Source organism: Hypanus sabinus, chromosome 29, assembly GCF_030144855.1.
Source record: "Hypanus sabinus isolate sHypSab1 chromosome 29, sHypSab1.hap1, whole genome shotgun sequence".
NCBI lineage: Eukaryota > Metazoa > Chordata > Chondrichthyes > Myliobatiformes > Dasyatidae > Hypanus > Hypanus sabinus.
Window position 1 is genome coordinate 38,560,557 of NC_082734.1, and position 25,453 is coordinate 38,586,009.

The 25,453-nt window shown below is 42.8% G+C and overlaps 1 protein-coding gene across 2 annotated transcripts in view; it reads left to right on the forward strand.

The window, feature by feature from the left end:
• Positions 1–25,453, forward strand: part of LOC132383245 (brain-specific angiogenesis inhibitor 1-associated protein 2-like protein 2) — a 147,964-nt gene that overhangs the window by 116,616 nt on the left and 5,895 nt on the right. For both annotated transcript variants that reach the window (XM_059954181.1, XM_059954182.1), the window contains one exon: positions 2,926–3,151. In XM_059954181.1, the coding sequence (XP_059810164.1) occupies positions 2,926–3,151 (226 nt within the window). The remainder of the gene's footprint in view (positions 1–2,925; positions 3,152–25,453) is intronic.

A 25,453-nucleotide genomic window follows, 5' to 3' on the forward strand; every position in this document is an offset into this window, starting at 1 on the left:
ACTGGACAGGTTGGGATGGTTCGCCCTTTAGCATAGGAGGCGCAGCTTTATACAAAATCATCAGGGACATTTATAAGATGAATGTCACAGTTTTATCCCAGAGCAGGGGAGACATGGATTTAAGGTGAGAGGAGAAAGATTTAACAGGGAGCTAATTGGTAGGTTTTTCACACAGAGGATGGTGGGGGGGGGCATACTGTATGTACAGAATGAGCTTCCTGTGGAAAAGGTAGATACAATGTTTAGTACTTCAAATCTGCTTCACTCAACTCTGCTTCACATTCCCATTCAGATATGTTCATACTTGGCCTCCTCTACTGCCATGATGAGGCCAAACTTAGGCTGGAGGAGCAACACCTCATCTACCGTCTGGGTAGTCTCCAGCCCCTTGGTATGAGCATCGAATTCTCCAACTTCTGGTAATTCCCTCCCTCTCCCTTCCCCCATCCCACTTTCACTCTGTCTCCTCTTCTAGCTGCCTATCACCTTTCTCATGATTCTGCCTTCTTCTACCACCCATAGTGCTATCCCCTTAGATTCCTTCTTCACCTCTCCTGCCTATCTCCTCCCTGCTTCCCCTCACCCACCCCTTGATCTTTCCTCTGATTGGTTTTCCACCCTCCCCCACCTTCTTTTTGGGGCACCTGCTCCCTCCTTCTACAGTCCTGACGAAGGGTTTCAGCCCAAAATGTTGACTGCTCATTTCAACGGATGCTGCCCAACCTGCTGAGTTCATCCAGCTTGTTTGTATGTGTTGACAATGTTTAGTAGATATTTGTGGATCGAGGGATATGGGCCAAATGCAGACAAGTAGATCGGACAGTCTGCCAGTCTCCTTCCAAACAACACCACAGCTTGTATTAGTGGTCTGCATCTCTTAAACAGCACTGCACCTTCTTTGCAGTTTTTGACTTGCACTAACCATCATGTTTTACTTCTCAATCTTCTGCTATCTTAATACAGAGTTAGCATGAAAGGAAAGGTCACAGGTTAGGGGAGTATAAAACTAGAGGCGTGGGTTTAAAGTGAGAGAGGAAAATTTGAAAGGGGAAGAAAAGGGCAGATTTTTCACACAGTGCGCTGGAATATGGACTCAGTTGTCAGAAGAAGTGGTTGAGGCAAGAATAATAACAACACTTAAAAAGAAATTAGACAGATACATAGCTAGGAAAGGTTTAGAGGAACATGGGGTAAATGCAGGTAGAAGGGACTAGCTTAGGTAGCTAGCTTGGTCGAGTTAAGCCACTCATGCTGTATGACTCATGCTGTGAGCTAAACAAAATGACCTCATTGATTCTACATAAGCTGGAGTCGGCCATCTGGCCCGTCGAGCCTGCTCCACCATACAATACGATCATGGCTGATCTGGTCTTGGACTCATGTCCACCTACCGGCCTTTTCCTCATAATCCTTAATTCCCCTGCTAAGATTTAACTATATTCAGTGAGGTACTCTACTGCTTCCCTGGGCAGAGAATTCCACAGATTCACTACTCTCTGGGAAAAACAAATCTCCAGTCTAAATCTATTCCCCCTAATCTTGAGGCTATGTCTCCTAGTTATTGGGATCTTAGATTTTGGGATCATTTTAGACCATAAGACATAGAAGCAAAATTAGGCCATTTGGCCTATCGAGTCTGCTCCGCTATTCAATTTTTTTCCCCTCCTCAGCCACACTCCCTGGCCTTCTCATAACCTTTGATGCCAAGTCCAATCAAAAAGTAATCAAGCTCTGCCTTAAATACACTCAACGATCTGACCTGCACAGCTGCCTGTGGTAATAAATTCCACAAATTCACTACCCTCTGGCTAAAGAAATTTCTCTACACCTCTGTTTTAAATGGAATCCCCTCTATTCTGAGGCTGTGCCCTCTTGTCCTAAACTCCCCCACCATGGGAAACATCGTTTTCACTTCTACCATGTCTAGGCATTTCAACATTTGAAAGGTTTCAATGAGATACCCCTCCCCCCCCATCCTTCTAAATTCCTGCGAGTACAGACCCAGAGCTATCAAACATTCCCCACATGATAACCCGTTCATTCCTGGAATCATCCTTGTGAACCTCCTCTGAATCCTCTCTAATGCCAGCACATCTTTTCTTATATGAAGAGCCCAATACTGTTCACAATACTCAAGGTGAAGCCTCATCAATGCCTTATAGAGCCTCAACATCACATCCCTGCTCTTGTATTCTTAACCTCTTGAAATGAATGCTAACATTGCATTTGCCTTCCTCACCACCAACTCTACCTGCAAGTTAACCTTTAGGGTCTTCTGCTCAAGGACTTCCAAGTCCCTTTGCATCTCAGATTTTTGGATTTTCTCCCCATTTATAAAATTGTCTGCACATTTATTTCTACTACCAAAGTAGATGATTATTCATTTTCCACCATTGTATTTCATTTGCCACTCTCTTGCCTGTTCTCCTAATCTGTCCAAGTCCTTCTACATCCTACCTGTTTCCTCGATACCAGTCTTCGTATCATCTGCAAACTTGGCAACAAAGCTATCTATTCCATCATCTAAATCATTTACATACAGCATAAAAAGAAGCAGTTCCAAAACTGACTCCTGCAGAACACCACTAATCACTGGCAGCCAACCAGAAAAGGAGCCTTCTATTCCCACTCGCTGTCTCCTACCAATCAGCCAATGCTCGAACCATGCCAGTAGCTTTCCTGTAAAGCCATGGACTCTTAACATGCTAAGCAGCCTGATGTGTGGCACTTTGTCAAAGGCCTTCTGAAAATCCAAATATACAACATACACTGCATCCCTTTTATCTATCATACTTGTAATCTCCTTAAAGAATTCCAACAGGTGCAATTTTGTGCCATGTTTCCTTTCATTGGACATGAAAGTGAACACGGGTACTTTGGGGTGCTGTACTGTGCCATCTTCCTTACTTTCTCTCCATTCCGCAGGCCATTTCCCTTGAGGAGCAGTCGAAGTGCTGAGAATCTGCTGGAGCCCAGGGAGCAGTACATGTTACCCCGGGTAGACTACAGCAGTTTGGCTGCAAGCAAGGTCCCTGCCCCACCGCCTCTGCCCTACGATACATCCCGGAGTCAGAGCCCGGCTCCACCAAACCAAAGGAGCCGGCGGAACAGCACAGTCAGCCTGGCCGTGTCAGAGGGTGGCCAAAGCAGAGTGAGTATGCTGGAGAGGAAGTCTGTATGCTCCTTGAAACAATGGTATGAACCTGTTGTCTGAGACACTGTTCCCCTTAATGTAACATGCACTCACTTATCACTTTATTTCATGCCTATTATACATAGAACAAAGAACATAGAAAACCTACAGCATAATATAGGCTCTTTGGCCCATATATACTTACTTTAGAAATTACCTAACCTATGGTAGGTTAATGTCATTTATCATTAGAAATGGGGATGATGCCGGAGGATTGGCGTATTGCTCATGTGGTTCCATTGTTTAAAAAGGGTTCTAAGAGTAAACCTAGCAATGATTGGCCTGTGAGTTTGATGTCAGTGGTGGGTAAATTAATGGAAAGTATTCTTAGAGATGGTATATATAATTATATGGATAGACAAGGTCTGATTAGAAACAGTCAACATGGATTTGTACTTGGAAAGTCATGTTTGACAAATCTTATTGAATTTTTTGATGAGGTTACTAGGAAAGTTGACGAGGGTAAAGCAGTAGATGTTGTCTATATGGACTTCAGTAAGGCTTTTGGCAAGGTTCCGCATGGAAGGTTAGTTAGGAAGGTTCAATCGTTAGTATTAATATTGAAGTAGTAAAATGGATTCAACAGTTGCTGGATGGGAGATGCCAGAGAGTAGTGGTAGATAACTGTTTGTCAGGTTGAAGGCCAGTGACTACTAGTGTGCCTGAGGGATCTGTACTGGGTCCAATGTTGTTTGTCATATACATTAATGATCTGGATGATGGAGTGGTAAATTGGATTAGTAAGTATGCAGATGATACTAAGATAGGTGGGGTTGTGGATAATGAAGTAGGTTTTCAAAGCTTGCAGAGAGATTTAGGCCAGTTAGAAGAGTGGGCTAAAAGATGGCAGATGGAGTTTAATGCTGATAAGTGTGAGGTGCTACATTTTGGTAGGAATAATCAAAATAGGACATACATGGTAAATGGTAGGGCATTGAGGAATGCAGTAGAACAGAGTGATCTAAGAATAATGGTGCGTAGTTCCCTGAAGGTGGAATCTCATGTGGATAGGGTGGTGAAGAAAGCTTTTGGTATGCTGGCCTTTATAAATCAGAGCATTGAGTATAGGAGTTGGGATGTAATGTTAAAATTGTACAAGGCATTGGTGAGGCCAAATTTGGAGTATTGTTTACAGTTCTGGTCACTGAATTATAAGAAAGATATCAACAAAATAGAGAGAGTACAGAGGAGATTTACTAGAATGTTACCTGGGTTTCAGGGAAAGGTTGAACAAGTTAGGTCTTTATTCTTTGGAGCATAGAAGGTTGAGGGGGGACTTGATAGAGGTATTTAAAATTATGAGGTGGAGAGATAGAGTTGACGTGGATAGGCTTTTTCCATTGAGAGTAGGGGAGATTCAAACAAGAGGACATGGGTTGAGAGTTAAGGGGCAAAAGTTTAGGGGTAACATGAGGGGGAACTTCTTTACTCAGAGTGGTAGCTGTGTGGAACGAGCTTCCAGTAGAAGTGATAGAGGCAGGTTTGATACTGTCATTTAAAACAAATTGGATAGGTATTTGGACAGGAAAGGAATGGAGGGTTATGGGCTCAGTGCAGGTCGGTGGGACTAGATGAGAGTAAGCATTCAGCATGGACTAGAAAGGCTGAGATGGCCTGTTTCCATGCTGTAATTATATGGTTATATGATAAATAGACTTCTTAAAAACGCTATTGTATTCGTCTCCACGACCATCACTAGCCCATTCTACACACTCACCACCCTCTGTGTAAGAAAACTGACCCCTGACATCTCCTCTGTACCTGCTTCCAAGCACCTTAAAACTGTGCCCTGTCATGTTCAGCCCTGGGAAAAAAACCTCTGACTATCCACATGATCAATGCCTCTTATTGTCTTATACATCTTATATTCCTAATAAAGTGGCCACTTCCATGGTTTTCTGTTGCTGTAGCCCATCCACTTCAAGGTTCGAAATGTTGTACATTCAGAAATGCTCTTCTGCACACCAGTGTTATAACACTTGGTTATTTGAGTTACTGTCACCTTCCTAACAGATCGAACCTGTCCTGATGAAGGTTCTCAGCCTGAAACATCAACTGTTTACTCTTTTCCATAGATGTTGCCTGGCCTGTTAATTTCTGCTTTTAATACCCCTGGCCCTCTAGAGAGACAATTCCAGAGATCCATTGCCCCTCTGTGAGAAGTTTCTGTTCATGTTAGTTCTATGTGATCACTCCTTTAACTTGTAACGTATTCCTATTTTGAGGAAGGGGGAAAAGTTACCGGAATTTAGAGAAAATGGATGTTCATGTCATCAGGTTGGAGGCTACCCAAGTGGAATATCAGGTGTTGCTCCTCCAACCTGAGAGTGGCCTCATTGTGGCAGTAGAGGAGGCCTTGGACCGATACGTCAGTATGGGAATAGGGAATGAAATTAAAATGGTTGGTCAGTGGGAAATCCTCCCTGTTTCAGGCTGAGCAAAGGTACTTGGCAGTGCCCTACTCCCAGTCTACTTTATTCCTCTCCATAGATGCTGCCTGACCTGATGAGTTCCTCCAGTGTGTGTTTTATTAGCCTAATGATCCCTTGCGGACTGCCTTCAGTTTTAATGTATCCTTTCTAACATAAGGAGCACTGGAAACTGTGTGGGACTGGCTAGCCTGTGTTTTTAAGTTCGTCCTCTACTGCTGGATCTCTGAAGTGGCCCAGTCCTCCTGACACCCTGTGACTGTATGCTTGTGACATGGTTTCATCTCCCCTCATCAGCAGACCAAATTTGCTTCGATTCTCCTGGATACAACTTCACAACCAGATTTCTGGTGGCTTCAAGGGAGCTGCTCGTTCTGCTAAGTATATGGAGTCCGTAAGATAGCCTGGCTTTTACCCTGTATCTCGGGTATTTAACCCTCTCCCACTCCATAGCTCATGTTGTATTTCCCAAATTCAGTGCAGAAACATTCTATCTTTATGGAGGTTGTGTGGCCATTATTTTAACTGTATCCCAACACTAACAATTACTATTGGCTTTATTCTAGTCAAAATATCCCAATGCAGAATTGCACAAATATTATCAGAAAACATAAATGGGCAAGGCTGTAATGCCGAGGCTTCATACAGCATTAGTCAGACCTCACTTGGACTATTACGAGCAGTCTTGGGATCTGTATTCAAAGAAAGAATACACTGGCATTGGAGGGTATCCATAGGTTCATGAGAATTGTCCCAGAAATGAAAGGGTTAAGAATGAAGGGGGATTTCATTGAAACCTATTGATTATTGAGTGGACGTAGAGATGATGCTCTACGTGGGGGAGTCTAGAACCAGAAGATAACCTTAGAATAAAAGCATGTCCCTTCAGAACAGAGATGAGGAGGAATTTCTTTAGCCAAAGGGTGGTGAATCAGTGGAATTCATTGGTATAGGTGGCTGTGGAGGCCAAGTCATTGGGTATATTTAAAACAGATTTTGATAGGTTCTTGATGAGTACAAAGGTTATGGGGAGAAGATGGGAATTTATTTACTTATTATTTATTGAGATACTATGCAGAATAGGCCCTTCTGGCCCTTGAAGCCACACTGTCCAGTGATCCTGACTTAAACCTAGCCTAATCATGTGACAATGTACAATGATCAACTAACCTACCAACCGATACATTTTTGGAATGTGGGAGGAAACCGGAGCACCTAGAGAAAACCCAAGCGGTCATAGGAAGCACATATAAACCCGTTACTGACAATGGTGGGAACTGAACCTGGGTCGCTGGTACTGTAAAGCATTGTGCTAACCACTATGCTACTGTGCTGAATGGGTTTGAGATGTATTGTAAATCAGCCATGATAGAATGGTGGAGCAGACTCGAAGGCCTGAATGGCCTAATTCTGCCACTATGTCTTATGGTCTAACGTTTGGCACTGAGTCACCTCAAGAGAGAACAACAAAATCATGGTGAAATCGATGAAATAGTTGGCTTGAGGGAAGAGAAGGGCTGGAGAGGAAGAAGTTTCTAGGGGAATACAGAGCTTGACCATTACCAGGGCCACCATAAAATAAATCTGACACTGCACAAAAGGCCAAAACTGGGGGAGATCAGAGAACAATACAGATCTGGCTAATAGCAATAGAATCTTGTTGGGTACGGAGGTAACAAAATGCCGTTTTGACTCCATAAATTTGCATGCTGCAAGTTCATCATTCCTCAGCATGGTTTCCAGTTAGTCTTGCCCCAGAGCATCTTCCATATTGAGCTACTGCTCTTGGTCCGAGAAATAGTCCTGTTATTGTCCTTCTCTGGAGGAGAGGTCTTCTCCATTTGACCTTCTCATTTTTCATTTTTCAATCTTTTTTATTGATTTTCAAATAAAGAATATACAAATCAAAAGAGGAGTTTAACAAGTAGATAATATAAAAGACATATAAACAGCAATAGTAAAAACAGAATATATAATTTCAAAATCAAATAGGTAAAATATTATGCTGTGATATATACAATGGTCAAAAAAACTACAACCCATAGCAATCATAAAAAAATTTGAAATTTTATTTATAAAGAAAAAAAAACCCACTAATTAAACTGAAACAAAAAAAAGAGAAAGAAAAAAAGGAAAGAAAAAGAAAGATTGGGCAGTCCAATTGAGGATAAAATTAATCTTCTCTTCCTCACTTTGGCTGGAATTAGAAATGATCTCAGAAGATAATTATGAAATAGAGGCAGGATATCTTGCCATTTGAATCTCTTCTGACTTTCATTTAGATCATTTACCTTGTCCACATGCCCACCTGCCCATTGTGATTACAAAGACCAGCCATCGCTTCCATCGCTCCATGGCTCCATAAATCTTGGGGTAAAGAGATCATTCCTCATCTCATTCTTAACAGGTCTGACTCCATTTCCTGAGACCAGGTCTTCTGATTAGACAGCATTCACTCGCAGAACATTACATTTTTAATTGATTTTATTTAGAGATACAGCATGGTAACAGGCCCTTCTGTGCTGCCCAATTACATCCATGGACCAATTAACCTACTAAACTGTCAGGGAGAAAACCCACATGGCCATGGGGAGAATGTACGAACACTTCATACACAATGGCAGGAACTGAACCCAGGTCACCGGCGCTATTATAGGGTTACGTTAACTGCTACACTATCATGTAATTCCTTTGCTGAGATCATCTGTCAATCTTTTAAACCCCATCTGGTTAGCCCTTTAGTTTAATCTCCTCATTGGAAATCCCCCATTGAAGGAATTAATCTCAATTCTATGAAGTTCAAGGATAGGGCACACATATTCAGAGCTAGTAGACCTGGTGCACTGTGTCTCCTGTGACCCAGGTTCAGTACTGGCCTTATGTGGTGCCTGTGTGGATCTGGCACATTGTCCCTCCCACATCCCAAAGACGTGTGAGTTCATTGGTAGATTGTCCATTGTAAATCAGAAACAGGTTTAATACCATTGGCATATGTTGTAAAATTTGTTGTTTTGTGGCAGCAGTACATTGTAATAATAAACTATAAATAACAAGATAAATATATATATAATTAAATTAAGTAAGTAGTGTAAAAAGAGTAAAAAAACAGAACAAATATTGAGGATATCAATGATGGGGAGCCTGGTGCCCATGATGGAGCTGCTGAGTTCACAACTTTCTGCAGCTTTTTCCAATCCTGTGGAGTGGTCCTTCCATATCAGACAGCGATACAACCACATTTCTAGAAATTTGTGAGTGTCTTTGGTGACACACCAAGTCTCCTCAAACTTCTAATGAAATATTGCCATTTTAATGCTTTCCCTTTGATTGCCTCAGTCTGTTGGACCCAGGATAGATAAATTAAGCTCAGTGTGTAGGGAAGAATTGGAACCCTGAGGGAACGGGGTTGATGAGAATGTGGGGAGAATAAAATGGATCTGTGTAAATGGGTCAGTGTATTGGACCACTGAGTCTTTGCACATACTGTGTGAATCTGTGACTGTATCTGTGCATAATACAAATACAATCTGTGCATGAAGTCGGGTAAGCTGGCCTGCACCAAAGCAAACACTGAAGGAATCAGAATCAGGCTTATTATCACTGTTTTGCTGTACAAAGCAATACATAAAATGTTACTGTAAGTCAAGAGAAGAGCTATAAAGAATTAAATAAGTAGTGCAAAGAGAGAGAAAAATGTGGCAGAGGGGAAGAAACTGTTTCTAAAGCATTGAGTTTGAGTCTTCAAGTCCCTGTATCTCCTCTCTGATGGTAGTAATGAGAAGAGAAATGTCTTTGGTAGCCATCAGCTGGAGGCACTCAACAGATCAAGGAGTATCTAAGGAGAGAAATGGACAGTTGACAGGTTGAGACCCTTCATCTGGACTGAAAGATAGAAAGGAGATAGCCAGTATAAAGAGATGGAAGGACAGGTGATGGGTGCATCCAGCTGAAGAGGGGTGATAGGCAGATGGAGGAGGGAGGAGAGGCAGCAGAGGTTGGGAGGTGATATGTGGAGGCAACGAAGATCTGCAGATGGTGGAATCAATAGAGAGGAAGGTAGAACATGGAACCAAATAAAGGAGGTGGGGAGAGAATACGGGGCAGAGTGAGGGTGATGGGTGTAGGATGAACTGGGCAGTTCATGAGGACAGAGAGACACCAGCTTACTGGAAAATGTTCATGGCATTGAGTTGTAGGCCACCCATCCAGGATATGAGATACAAACAGAAAATGCTGGAGGAACTCAGCAGGTCAGGCCGCATCTCCAGAGTGGAATAAACAGTCAACACTTAATCAGAACACCTCTGGTTTACATTAAGTCTCATCCTGGGAAGGAGAATTAAGATAGGAAAACATTTGGGGGGGGGGGATATGTGGCCTCATCCAAATCCTGTACAAGGTTTCCCAACTTACGTACTTACATTCCTTTGCAGTTAAAGTCAACAAACTATTTATTTTCCAAATTACATGTTATTCAAAACTCCGCACTCAGCACAAGTTGGTGTTTTTTCGAGTTAGACCATGAGACTTTGGAGCAGAAGTAGACCGCATCCAACTCATTCCATTCTGCTCTGCATTCCATCATGGCTGATATATTTTTCCATCTTAATCCCATTCTTCTGCCTTCTCTCTGTAATCTTTGATGTCCTTCCCTGACTAATCAAGAACCTATCAACCTTCAGTTTAAATATACCCAATGATTTGACACCTCCACAGCTGTCTGTGGCAATTTACCTCCCTCTGGCTAATGAAACTTCTCCCTATCTCTGATCTAATGGAATGTCCTTCTATTCTGAGACTGTGTCCTCTGGTTCTAGACTCTACTGCTACAGGAAGTAGCACTCCACATCCACATCCATTCCACTCTTTCCAGACCTTTCAATATTCAATAGATTTCAATGAGATCCTCTTCATTTTTCTAAACTCCAGCGAGTACTGGCCCAGAGGCACCAAACACTCCTTATACATTAACCCTTTCATTCTCGTGAACAACCTCCTCTACCTGCTGCAACAATTTCCTTAAGTATATCAACTGCAGGATTGGGAATACTGATCCATGGTTTGGTCTTGATCGATGGTCCATGTGGTGGTACTATTTTGTCCCAATGACCCCGTGACTGATTATAAAAGTAGAACAAGGAGCAATTATGAAGTGAGAGAGGGTTAATAGTGTATGTCATTCTGTATTGAATTTCATCTGATATGGTGCATGGCTGTTCTATGCTTGGCCAGAATCTCTCCCTCTTCTCTGACTGCAATTCTGCTTACAGAGAAAGACAGAGTACTGTGCAGAGTTGAAGTGTGAAACATGTTTGTAAGTTTTTAGCTAATTATGAGTCATGCCGGAAGAATTCTTGTAGTGTGTGATGCATGCTGTATCTCTTCACTATTTTACTGTGTTACCTCCACCTTCCTAGAATGCATTACTCATAGGCAAGCAAAAGCAAAGTCTCACACAAGCCTAGACATTGGATTTTGCCAATCTTCATTGTGCTAAATGGACAGATTTACATAAGGGTCTAAGGAATAGGAGCAGGAGTCAGCCATCTGGCTCTTTAGGCCTGCTCCCCATTCAATAAGATCATGGCCATGGACTAAGCTCCATCTACCTGCCCTTCTTCCATAACCCTTCATTCCCTGCTTTGCCATAATCTGTCTAACTGTATCTTAACTATATTCAAATATCTGGCCTCTACTGCTTCCCTGAGCAGAGAATTCAGTTTCATTCATTACTCACTGGGAAACACAGTTTCTCTTCGTCTCCATTCTAAATCTACTCCCCTGAATCATGTCACTACATGTAAAGAGAAAGATGAACGTTGGCTTGTCACACATACATGAAAACGTGAAATGTGTCTTTTGTGTCAATGGCCACCACAGTCCGAGGACATGCTGGGTGTAGTCCCCAAGAGTTACCATGCTTCCGGCACCAACGTAGCATGCTCACAACATACTAACCCTAAATCTAAGTGTATGCCTTTTGTAATGTGTGAGGAAACCGGAGCACTCAGAAGAAACCCACATTGTCATGGGGAGAATGTACAAACTCCTTACAGAGAGTGCTAGGTAACTTTTCTGCCTTTACCTTCTGTATACCTTGTTACCATAAGATCCCTTTTTAATCTTCTGAATTCCAATGTGTGCTCAGCCCACTGCTGTTCATGCTGCTGATTCACAACTGCTCTGCCAGATGCATCTAAAACTGCTTCAAGTTCACTGATGATTGGCCTCATCAGCAACAGTGATCAGTCGGCATAAAGAGAGGAGATAAAGAGACTTATCAAGTGGTGCAAGAACAACAACTTGAGTGTCAACATGGACAAGATAAAAGAGTTGATTGTGGACTTAAGGAGGACACAGGTCAACCACTCTCCATTGCTCATCAATGGCTCTTATGTACAGAGTGAAGAGCACAAAGTTCCTTGGTGTGCATATAACAGATAACCTGACCTGGATCCACAACACCTCTTCACAAGTTAAGAAGGTGCAGCAGGAGATTAAGGTGTGAAAGGCTCCCCACCCCCATTCTAACAATTTTCTACAAGGAGCACCATTGAGAGTGTCCTGTCTAGCTGCACCATTGTGTGGTATGGAAGCAGCAAGGCAATAGACCACAAGTCCCTACAGATGACAGTGAAAATCACTGAGAAGGTCACTGGGGTCTCTGTCCCCCCTATTTGTGACATTTTCCTGAAGCATCACAGACGAAGGATCCAAAACATTGTTGAGGATTCCCACCACCCATCCCACAATCTCTTTGACCCACTATCATCAGGAAGGAGATACAGAAACATCAGGACTAGGACTGTCAGACTGGGTAACAGTTTATTTCCCAGACTGAGAGACTAATAAATACCCTGCCACCATCAAGGCCCTGTCACTAGTACAGTGAGCTGTTTACTGTACTGTTTGTTGTTTACTGTTTACATGCTGCACTTTACTATGTGCATTTTGAATTATATTTTATTAGCTTATTTATAGTATAATATTTTGGTTTGCATGCTGTGTGGGTGGTACATGTTATGTGGGTGCACCATGGTCTGGAAGAATGTTGTTTTGTTTGTATATATGTACAGTCAGATGACAATAAACTTGAACTCTAGTGTCAGGAGACTCATTCTCTCCTCATGGGATAGCCTCCTCATCTCTGCAGTTTGAATTATATTCAGTGATTTGGGTCACACATTGGAGACCATTGTAAAATGTTATATTACCTCTAGTACTGTCTATGTGGAGTTTACATGTTCACTCTGTGACCATGTGTTTGCTCCCACATCCCCAAGACGTGGTGGTTGGTAGGTTAACTGGTCATGATACATTGCCATTGTGTTCTTGAGTTGTAGAGAACTGATGGGAATAAGAAGAGAGATTTGGATAAGATTAGTGTGATGGGTTGAGTAGGATAATAAATCAGCTATGGGCCGGATGGCCTAATTCTGTTCCTATGTTTTATGGTCTTATGATAGTGCAGACTTGATGGGCTGAGGGACCCGATCTCTTTATAACTCTGTAACCAACCAGCAGGTAGAGTAACACTTTTTACAGTGCCAGTGATCACCACTGTGTCTGGAAGGAGTTTGTACCTTCTTCCCGCGACTGTCTTGGTTTTGTCCAATTTCCTCCTACATTCCAAAAACATTTGGTTAGAGTTGTGAGTGGTGAACATGTTATGTTGGTAGTGGAAGTGTGGTAACACTTGCCAGCCACCCAGCACAATCCTCACTAATCTGATTTGACACCAACGATGTATGTTTCAATGCACATGAGACAAATAAAACTGCATCCTTATGGATCTATGTGATTCTGGAGTTTTGTTTGATATGGGAGTGTGGGGGTCAGAGGGTTTGATGGAAAGGGAGGGGGAAATTAGGGGTCAGGAAGGCAGGTGGGTGTGTGGAATGCCCTGCCAGGGTAGGTGGTAGAGGCAGATATATTAGGAGCATTCAAGAAACTCTTAGATTAATGCTTAGGAGGGCTATGTAGGAGGGAAAAATTAGATTGATCTTCGAATAGGTTAAAAGTTCAGCACAAACTCATTGGCCGAAGGGCCTGTACTGTAATGTAATGTTCGGTGTTCTCAGCGTGAAACATGGGCTGTTTGATGAAGGGGCTCAGTCTGAAATGGTGACATTTTATTCTTCTACATTGATGCTGCCGACTTGCTGAGCTCCTTATGTACTTTTTAATTGAGTGATTTGATGATAAAAATAGACTTAGGTTTTTTTTTACCTCTACACCAATTTCATTCAATAATCTCCCAAAAAGAAGCATTAACACCAGGTGGCGCTATTGCACTGTGGATTAACACAGGTCACCTTGTTCTTCACATGATGCAAGACAAAGGTGCAGAATTAGGTTATTCACCTCATTAAGTCTGCTCTGCAGCTAGTTCCTATTGTTCTTTCATTTGTAGGAAATGAGGAACAAAGGTATGTTCTTACTCTAATTATGTTTCAGGACTTGAGGGAACTCGATTCCCTGACTAATAACGGCCAACTCACCATAAGCCTTCTTAACTACCATGACGACATACACAACAACTTTGAGGGAATCTATGGATGGGGACTCTAAGATCTCTCTGCTAAAAATTCTGCAATTAAACTTGTACTCTGCCTTCAATTTTTTTTCATATTGAACTCCACCTGCCACTTTTCAGCCCAGTTCTGCATTCTGACAATGTCCGTTTGGAAATACGACAGCCTTCTACACTATCAACCAACCAGTATTACTTTAAACTGGTAATAATTACCTTCAGTAGTATAAACTGCATCAGTTAATTGCACCTAAATTAGATAACACCATGGACTTCAGATTTACATCCCAGGATTATGAGTTCAGTCTTGGAGATTACTCGTCCAGTTGCAGTACTAGTCTGGACCAAGAGGACACTTTCAATTTTGAGGAGAGACTGGTTAGGCTGGAGCTATTTTCTATGAAGAAAAGGATGCTGAAGGTGACCTTGTAGAGTTTTATAAAATGATGAGGGACATAGATGGTCACCTTTTTTTCTCAGGGCAGGGGAATGTGAAACAGGAGGGTTTGGGCTTAATTTGTGAGGGGCAAGTCCTAAAGGAGACCTGAGGGCCAGCTTTTTCACACGGAGAGTTGTGGGTTATGGAATGAGCTGCCAGAGGAGGTGGTACAGGTGGCCACAATTACAACTTTTAAAAGACTTTTGGGATGGGAACAATTCAGGGAGATGGGCCTGTATCTTCAGTATGTACATATCCAAGTGCCTTTTAAGTATTGTAATTCACCCGCCTTTGTCACTTCCCGTGTCAGCTTATTCCATTACCCACCACACTTTGTCCCCCAGATTCCTGTTAAATCTTTCCCCTCTCACCTTAGCCTATGCCCTCCCCTCTATCTCTTCATTCCCCATCCCCTGGAAAACCACTGTGTACATTTTCCCTATCTATGCCCCTCACAATTTTATACACCTCTATAAAACTGCCCCTAAATAAAGCCTGTCCAGCATCTCTCTATAATTCAGTCGCTCAAGTCCAGGAACATACTCATAAATCTTATCTGCCCTCTTCCCAGCTTAATGGCAATCTGAATGTTATATTTTGGATTGCAGGGTGATCTGATTGTCAGGGCATCTGCCCATGTTTCATGGCTGGGGGGAGCCTTCAGAGAGGGAATGGATCAGTGTGAGCTCCTTGGGGTTCTCTGCCTTAGGAAATGGAAGGGGTCAAAACTGAAAGCACTAGATTTTTGGATAATGGGGATGGTGCAGAAAGATGATTGTTAGGAATGATAACCTTGGTGAATACTGGGACAGGTATGAGAATGGAATGACCTCCAGCTCCTGTTTTTCATGTCCTTATGATCGGAGTGGTTTATTGGACCATTTCAGGGACTAAAGAAAGAAAGAGATGAGGCTTATTTGTCACATGTACATTGAAACTGATTCAGCTGGAGATCACCAATGTGACAGAATTGCTTCAAATCCGGACCGCACCTGGACCCGATCATCGAGGCCTGGTCCAAGGTCCACCACCTTCCTGGAGACCCACGCAGCCTGTTACCGTGTCGGAGCGCCTGGAGATGCGGCCCATTCCGACCAGCACCTCTCCGAAGCAGACGACCACACAGAAGTGATGTCACAGACTTCAGGGTACCCCAGATGCTTCCCCAGAGTGAGCACTGTAGACCCCTGTTGGTGGCCATCCACAGCTGCCGGAAGTGAGGCTCCGCTCCGAAAAACCTTCCTCTAATATCCCCCTTGAACTTCCCTCCCCTTACCTTAAAGCCATGTCCTCTTGTACTGAGCAGTGGTGCCCTGGGGAAGAGGTGCTGGCTGTCCACTCTGTCTATTCTTCTTAATATTTTGTACACCTCTATCATGTAGATGTAGGTCCTTTACAGTCAGAAACAGGTGAATTGATCATAGGGAACAAAGACATGTCAGACCAATTGAATAACTACTTTGGTTCTGTCTTCACTAAGGAGGACATAAATAATCTTCCGGAAATAGTAAGGGACCGAGGGTCTCGTGAGATGGAGGAACTGAGGGAAATACATGTTAGTAGGGAAGTGGTGTTAGGTAAATTGAAGGGATTAAAGGCAGATAAATCCACAGGGCCAGATGGTCTGCATCCCAGAGTGCTTAAGGAAGTAGCCAAGAAATAATGGATGCATTAGTGATAATTTTTCAAAACTCCTTAGATTTTCTGGATTAGTTTCTGAGGATTGGAGGGTGGCTAATGTAACCCCACGTTTTAAAAAAGGAGGGAGAGAGAAACTGGGGAATTATAGACCAGTTAGTCTGACATCGGTGGTGGGGAAAATGCTAGAGTCGGTTATCAAAGATGTGGTAACAGCACATTTGGAAAGAGGTGAAATCATCGGACAAAGTCAGCATGGATTTGTGAAAGGAAAATCATGTCTGATGAATCTTACAGAATTTTTTGAAGATGTAAGTAGTACAGTGGATAGGGGAGAGCCAGTGGATGTGGTATATTTGGATTTTCAAAAGGCTTTTGACAAGGTCCCACACAGGAGATTAGTGTGCAAGCTTAAAGCACACGGTATTGGGGGTATGGTATTGATGTGGATAGAGAATTGTTTGGCAGACGGGAAGCAAAGAGTGGGAGTAAACAGGACCTTTTCAGAATGGCAGGCAGTGACTAGTGGGGTACCGCAAGGCTCAGTGCTGGGACCCCAGTTGTTTACAATATATATTAATGATTTAGACAAGGGAATTAAATGCAGCATCTCCACGTTTGCGGATGACGCGAAGCTGGGCGGAAGTGTTAGCTGTGAGGAGGATGCTAAGAGGGTGCAGGGTGACTTAGATAGGTTAGGTGAGTGGGCAAATTCATGGCAGATGCAAGTTAATGTGGATAAATGTGAGGTTATCCACTTTGGTTGCAAGAACAGGAAAACAGATTATTATCTGAACAGTGGCCAATTAGGAAAAGGAGAGATGCAACGAGACCTGGGTGTCATTGTACACCAGTCATTGAAGGTGGGCATGCAGGTACAGCAGGCGGTGAAAAAAGCAAATGGTATGTTGGCATTCATAGCAAAAGGATTTGAGTACAGGAGCAGGGAAGTTCTACTGCAGTTGTGCAAGGCCTTGGTGAGACCGCACCTAGAATATTGTGTGCAGTTTTGGTCCCCTAATCTGAGGAAAGACATTCTTGCCATAGAGGGAGTACAGAGAAGGTTCACCAGATTGATTCCTGGGATGGCAGGACTTTCATATGAAGAAAGACTGGATCGACTAGGCTTATACTCACTGGAATTTAGAAGGTTGAAGGGGGGATCTTATTGAAACGTATAAAATTCTAAAGGGATTGGACAGGCTAGATGCAGGAAAATTGTTTCTGATGTTGGGGAAGTTTAAGGATAAAGGGGAAGCCTTTTAGGACCGAGATGAGGAAAAACTTCTTCACACAGAGAGTGGCGAATCTGTGGAATTCTCTGCCACAGGAAACAGTTGAGGCCAGTTCATTGGCTATATATATAACCATATAACAATCACAGCACGGAAACAGGCCATCTCGGCCCTCCTAGTCCGTGCCGAACTCTTAATCTCACCTAGTCCCACCTACCCACACTCAGCCCATAACTCTCCACTCCTTTCCTGTCCATATACCTATCCAATTTTACCTGAAATGACACAGCTGAACTGGCCTCTACTACTTCTACAGGCAGCTCATTCCACACAGCTATCACTCTCTGAGTAAAGAAATACCCCCTCATGTTTCCCTTAAACTTCTGCCCCCTAGCTCTCAAATCATGTCCTCTCGTTTGAATCTCCCCTACTCTCAATGGAAACAGCCTATTCACGTCAACTCTATCTATCCCTCTCAAAATTTTAAATACCTCGATCAAATCCCCCCTCAACCTTCTACACTCCAATGAATAGAGACCTAACTTGTTCAACCTTTCTCTGTAACTTAAGTGCTGAAACCCAGGTAACATCCTAGTAAATCGTCTCTGCACTCTCTCTAATTTATTGATATCTTTCCTATAATTCGGTGACCAGAATATTGCACACAATATTCTAAATTTGGCCTTACCAATGCCTTGTACAATTTTAACATTACATCCCAACTTCTGTACACAATGCTTTGATTTATAAAGGCCAGCATTCCAAAAGCCTTCTTCACCACCCTATCTACATGAGACTTCACCTTCAGGGAACTATGCACTGTTATTCCTAGATCTCTCTGTTCCTCTGCATTCCTCAATGCCCTACCATTTACCCTGTATGTTCTATTTGGATTATTCCTGCCAAAATGTAGAACCTCACACTTCTCAGCATTAAACTCCATCTGCCAACGTTCATCCCATTCTTCTAACCGGCATAAATCTCCCTGCAAGCTTTGAAAACCCACCTCATTATCCACAACACCTCCTACCTTAGTATCTTAGTACCTTAGTAGGAAGTTAGACATGGCCCTTGTGGCTAAAGGGATCAGGGGGTATGGAGAGAAAGCAGATACAGGGTTCTGAGTTGGATGATCAGCCATGATCATACTGAATGGTGGTGCAGGCTCAAAGGACCAAATGGCCTACTCCTGCACCTATTTTCTATGTTTCTATGTCTCCTCTCATCCTCCTTCTCTCCAAAGAGTAAAGTCCTAGCTCCTTTAATCTCTGATCATAATCCATACTCTGTAAACCAGGCAGCATCCTGGTAAGTCTTCGCTATACCCTTTCCAATGCTTCCACATCCTTCCTACACTGAGGTGACTAGAACTGGACACAGTACTCCAAGTGTGGCCTAACTAGAGTTTTATAGAGCTGCATCATTACATTGTGTCTCTTAAACTCTATCCCTCGACTTATGAAAGCTAACACCCCATAAGCTTTCTTAACTACCCTATCTACCTGTGAGGCAACTTTCAGGGATCTGTGGACATGTACCCCCAGATCCCTCTGCTCCTCCACACTACCAAGTATCCTGCCTTTTACTTTGTACTCTGCCTTGGAGTTTGTCCTTCCAAAGTGTACCACCACACACTTCTCCGGGTTGAACTCCATCTGCCACTTCTCAGCCCACTTCTGCATCCTATCAAAGTCTCTCTGCAATCTTTGACAATCCTCTACACTATCTACAACACCACCAACCTTTGTGTCGTCTGCAAACTTGCCAACCCTCCCTTCTACCCCCACATCCAGGTTGTTAATAAAAATCGCAAAAAGTAGAGGTCTCAGAACAGATCCTTGTGGGACACCACTAGTCACAACCCTCCAATCCGAATGTATTCCCTCCACCATGACCCTCTGCCTTCTGCAGGCAAGCCAATTCTGAATCCACCTGGCCAAACTTCCCTGGATCCCATGCCTTCTGACATTCTGAATAAGCCTACTGTGTGGAACCTTGTTAAATGCCTTACTAAAATCCATGTAAATCACATCCACTGCACTACCCTCATCTATATGCCTGGTCACCTCCTCAAAGAGCTCTATCAGGCTTGTTAGGCACAATCTGCCCTTCACAAAACCATGCTGACTGTCCCTGATCAGACCATGATTCTCTAAATGCCTATAGATCCTATCTCTAAGAATCTTTTCCAACAGCTTTCCCACCACAGACATAAGGCTCACTGGTCTATATGGAACAGCACAGATTGTGCCAAATCCGCTAAATCAAAAAAAACCCCAAAAACTAATCCCGCTTATCTACACAATGCCCATACCCCTCCATCTTCCTCACATTCATGTGCCTATCTAAATGCTTCTTAAAAGCCTCTGATATATTTGTCTCTATCACCATTTAGACAGTGCATTCCAGGCATCTGCAACTCTGAGAGCAAACCCTCACATCACATGCCAGTGCTGATTGTCAGCGAGGCGGAGATTTTATTTCCAATCACAAATTGTGGTCTTCTGGTGAGGAAGTCAAGGATCCAGTTGCAGAGGGAGGTACAGAGGCCCAGGTTTTGGAGCTTCTTGATCAGAACTGTAAGAATGATTGTGTTAAATACTGAGCTGTAGCCAATAAAGAGCAACTTGATACAGATATTAGTATTGTCCAAGCAGTCCAAAGCTGCGTGAAGAGCCAATGAGATCAAATCCACTGCAGACCTATTGTGATAGGCAAATTTCAGCAGGTTCTTTGCTTAAGCAGGAATTAATTAGAAACAACCTCTCAAAGTACTTCATCATTGTAAATGTGAGTGCTACTAGATGATAGTTGTTAAGGCAGCTCACCCTTCTCTTTTTGGGCACTGCTATGAGTGTTGCCCTTTTGAAACAGGTGGGAACTACCAATTGCAGCAATGAGAGATTGAAAATGTCTATGAACACACTTGCCGTACGTTTTCAGAGCCTTACCAGTTACACCGTCGGGGCCTGTTGCCTTGTGACAATTCACCCTCTTGAAAGGTATTCTGACATTGGCCGAGATTACAGAGATCACAGGGTCACTGGATGCTGCAGGGATCCCCATAGTTGTAGTTTTTTTCTTCCTTTCAAAGCTGCATAAAAAGTGTTGAAGCATCACAGCCATTGTTGATGTTAGGTTTCACTCTTTAGAAAGTAATGACCTAAAAACTCTGCCAGAGTTGACAGACATCCAATTCAGCTTCTAACCTCAATCTGAATTGTTAAATTGCTCTTGAGATAGCCCCCTGTAAGTCATAACTGGCCTTCTTGTATAGTCCTGGATAACCAAACTTGAATGTCACAGATCCCTCAGGAGGCAATGAATCCCCTGGATGATCCATGGATTTTGATTCTAATATGTATAGTATGTTCTCATAGGCTCACACTTATTCACACAGGTTTTAATGAAGTCAGTAACAACTGTAGCATATTCATTCAGACTGAATACTGACCAGTCCACTGACTCAATGCTGTCCTGTAAGTGCTCCTCTGCCTCCCTTGTCCATACCTTCTTCGTTCTCTCTACTGGTGCTGTGGTCTTCAGTGTCTGCCTATTAGGATTGAAGTACAGCCAGGTGATCAGATTTTCCAAAATGTGGCCGTGGGATGGCACTGTAAGAGTTCTTGATAGTAGTACCAGTGTGTTGGCTCCTCTGGTTCCACAAGTAACATGTTGGTGATAATTATTTAGGGACAAAGGTGATCACTGAAATTTCCCACAGCAGATAAAATGGCCGGCACTTGGTTGCAAGATGTTCCAGGTCAAGTGAGCAGGACTGAGTGCCCGTTCTTCCTTGCAAAAGGCTTATAGTTCTGTGAGATTCTTGGGCCGTCTTGCATGCACTGCTCTTTTGAGGTCTATCCACAGATTTTCGATGATGTTTAGGTCGGGGGACTGTGAGGGCTGTGGCAAAACCTTCAGCTTGTGCCTCTTGGTGTAGTCCATTGTGGATTTTGAGGTGTGTTTAGAATCATTATCCTGTTGTAGAAGCCATCCTCTTTTCATCTTCAGCTTTTTTACAGATGGTGTGATGTTTGTTTCCAGAATTTGCTGTTATTTTATTGAATTCATTCTTCCCTCTACTGGTGAAATGTTCCTCATGCCACTGGCTGCAACACAAGCCCAAAGCATAATCGATCCAACTCCGTGCTTGACAGTTGGAGAGGTGTTCTTTTCATGAAATTCTGCACCCTTTTTTCTCCAAACATACCTTTGCTCATTGCAGCCAAAAAGTACTATTTTAACTTCATCAGTCCATAGAACTTGTTTCCAAAATGCATCTGACTTGTTTAGATGTTCCTTTGCAAACTTCTGATGCTGAATTTTGTGGTGAGGATGTAGAAAAGATTTTCTTCTGATGACTCTTCCATGAAGGTCGTATTTGTGCAGATGTCACAGCACAGTAGAACAGTGAATCACCACACCAGAGTCTGCTAAGTCTTCCTGAAGGTCGTTTGTAGTCAAGGGGGGAATTTTGACTTGCCTTTCTAGCGATCCTACGAGCAGTTCTCTCAGAAAGTTTTCTTGATCTTCCAGGCTTCAACTGAACCTCCGCCATTCCTGTTAACTGCCATTTCTTAATTACTTTACGAACTGAGGAAATGGCTACCTGAAAAGCTTTGCTATCTTCTTATAGCCTTCTGCTGCTTTGTGGGCATCATTTATTTAATTTTCAGAGTGCTAGGCAGCTGCTTAGAGGAGCCTATGGCTGCTGATTGTTGGGACAAGGTTTGAGGAGTCAGGGTATTTATAAAGCTTTGAAATTTGCATCACCTGGCCTTTCCTACGATGACTGTGAACCAGCCATAGCCCTAACAAGCCGATTTAGGCCTGACACCTTGGTGAGAGTTATCTGAGAGCTCAAATGTCTTGGGGGTGCCCAAACTCTTGCATCATTCTCCTTTCCTTTTTTTACTCTAAAATAGTACAAAAAAAATTATATACTAATCTTGCTTTAAAGTTGAAAATAATGTTTCATCTTTAACTTTATGGACTTTGGAGATCAGTTCACCTTCTACTCACTTAACTATTCACAGTAACAGAAATTTTGACCAGGGATTCCCAGAGTTTTGCATGCTACTGTATTTTTGGGATGTATTGTGAAGCCTTCAAGCTGTATCACTGCATTCAGAATGGCGGGGTATAGCCATCTCTCCGTGACACAACAATCACAACAATCCCTGATGTCCCTCTGGTACAGCAACCTTGCTCTGAGGTCTTCAATTTTATTCTTTGAGACTGAACATTTACCAGCAGAATAGACGGTAGTGGAAGTCGGAACCCTCTTCTCCTTAAATGAACTTTTAATCCAGCGTGGCATCCTCTCTCCTGCTGTCGTATTGGGAAACCACAGTGGACTGGGGATTCCTGTTTGAGTTTTGTCAACTTGGAGTAGATTACTTTTATTATTATTTTTCTCTTTTGTATTTGCACAGTTTGCTGCCTTTTGTACGTTGGTGTTTTGTCCGCCCTGTTGAGGGCGGTCTTTCATTGATTCTATTATGGTTCTTGGATTTACTGAGTATGCCTGCAAGAAAACAAATCTCAGAGTTGTATATGGTGATGTATAAATTTACTTTGATCTTTGCTTGCCATCCATACAGATCGTTTCATCACACCAGTATATTGAGGTAGTACAAGAGAAAAGCAGTTAGAGAAAGCCTGATCCTCTGCACTCCTCCAACAGCTTGCTTTTTTAGCTCCAGCAGTTACACAGCTAGTTTGTCCAACCTTTCTTCATGACGTAACCCACCAATTTCAGATATCAGTCAAGAGAACCTTCTCTGAGTTCCTTCCAGTGTAATTACATCCCTCTTTACATGAGATCAATACTATATTCAACATTTCCAGATATAATATCACCCTGTCTGCATGATCGATGCGTAACTATGGAAATTTGAATAAAACATTTAAATTATTTTTATTCAAATTCCCCTAGCAATGAACAATTTATTTGTATATTGTTCCTTATAACGTTGTTCTTTGTTGCATGTCGTGCCCTGACCAACACACCATTGCAACTTCTTAAAACGTACAGTATATGCAAAATGTACAATGAAGTGGCCACTGAGTGTATGTTCATGGTCTTCTGCTGCTGTAACCCTTCAAGGTTCAATGTGCTGTGCATTCACAGATGCTCTTCTGCACATCACTGTTGTAATGTGTGATTGAGTTGCTGTCACCTTCCTGTCAGCTTGAACCAGTCTGACCATCCTCCTCTGCCCTCTGTCATTAGCAAGGTATTTTCACCCACAGAACTACCATGCACTGATGTTTATTTTCTCCTGCTTGTGCACCATTCTCTGTAAACTCTAGAGACTGGTGTGCGTGAAAATCCCAAGAGATCAGAAGTTTCTGAGATACTCAAACCATATTGACTGGCATCAAAAGCATTCCACAGCCGAAGTCAATAAAGTAATATATATTCCTCATTTTGACATCTGGTCTGAACAACAACTGAACCTCTTGACCATGCCAGTATGCTTTTATGCATTGAGCTGCTGCCACATGATTGGCCGATGAGATAATTGCATTAACAAGCAAGTGTGACAGTGTACCTAATAAAGTAGCCACTTTATTGGATAACCTCTGGGGCAAAATATGTATATTATATTCTCTAGAAACCATAACAAATAGTAATTGGGTTATTTGAATTAATTTACTATTGTCACATATACTAAGATATGGGTTACTCACTTCCTTCACCTTCCTCTGTTGTCCCTCGTCCTTCCCTTTCTCTCATGGTGCACTCCTCTCAGTTATCAGATTCCTTTCTCAGCCACCTCTTCTACTTATCAAGTTCCAGCTTCTCACTTTATAACCTTCATCCCACCCACTTCCCCTCTCAATCACCTTCCTCCTTACCTGGCTTCACTGTCACCTGCCAGCTTATCCTCCTTCTCTTCCCCCCACCTTCCTATTCTGGTGTCTTCTCCCCTCCTGTTGAAGGGTCTCGGCCCAAAGCACTTACTGTTTGTTCCCCACAGTAGATGCTGTCTGACCTGCTGAGTTCCTCCAGCATTTTGTGTGTGTTGCAAAATATCCATACAGATGATTTCGAAACACAAGTACATCAAGATAGTTAACATGAATAACAGTTACAAAGGACGTTACAGCTGCAGGTAACATTCATTAGAGATAGACAATAGGTGCAAGGGTCATGGTGAGATCAAGAGTTCATCTTTAACCTGCAAGAAGTCTATTCAGGAGTCTGATAACAGCCAGATAGAAGCTGTCCTTGAACCTAATGGTGTGTATATTCAAGCTTTTGTATCTTCTTCCAGCTGGGGGTAGGGGGGGTGGTGAAAGGGAGAATGTGCGGGGGTGGGGTTGCAGGAGGGATCTTTGATTATGTTAGCTCGTAGGTGGTTGTGAAATTCCAGATCGCACTGGAGTGGGATGGGATGAATCTTTCCTTTCCCGAGTACAGTGCAATTACAGCACGCACAAGACATTTGGGATGGGAAAGGTTTGGATCTAGAGGTCGTAGGTTCAAGGTGAAAAGGGAAAGATGGAATAGCAACTTGAGGGGAAATGTCTTCACCCAGATGGGATGAGCTGTTAGAGAAAGTGGTAGAGGCAGGTACAATAACAACACTTGAAAAGCACTTGGGCAGGTACAGAGATAAGACAGATACAGGCCAAGCCCAGGGAGGGTGGTTATGAAAAGTGACGGCCCACAATTAAAATCTCAGATCTTACTGCAAGTCCTTAGGCCAGAATATATTGTACAAAGTCTCTCTGTTTGCTGTGACTGCATGAAACAGTTTTCTGGCCAATGGGAACAATTTTGTGTGTCTATCTGACAGTGTAACACCCCATTAGTGTTGGACTGAGAGGATCACATCTTTGGAGTCAAGCTCTCCAATAGAAGTTTGAGGAATGACTATCTGGTTGGATGTTGTTTGGGGCCAGTAATGGGGAGTACTGATATTCCTGAGTGGGATGTGCTGAATCATTTGTCAAGGAAAAAATAATATATCC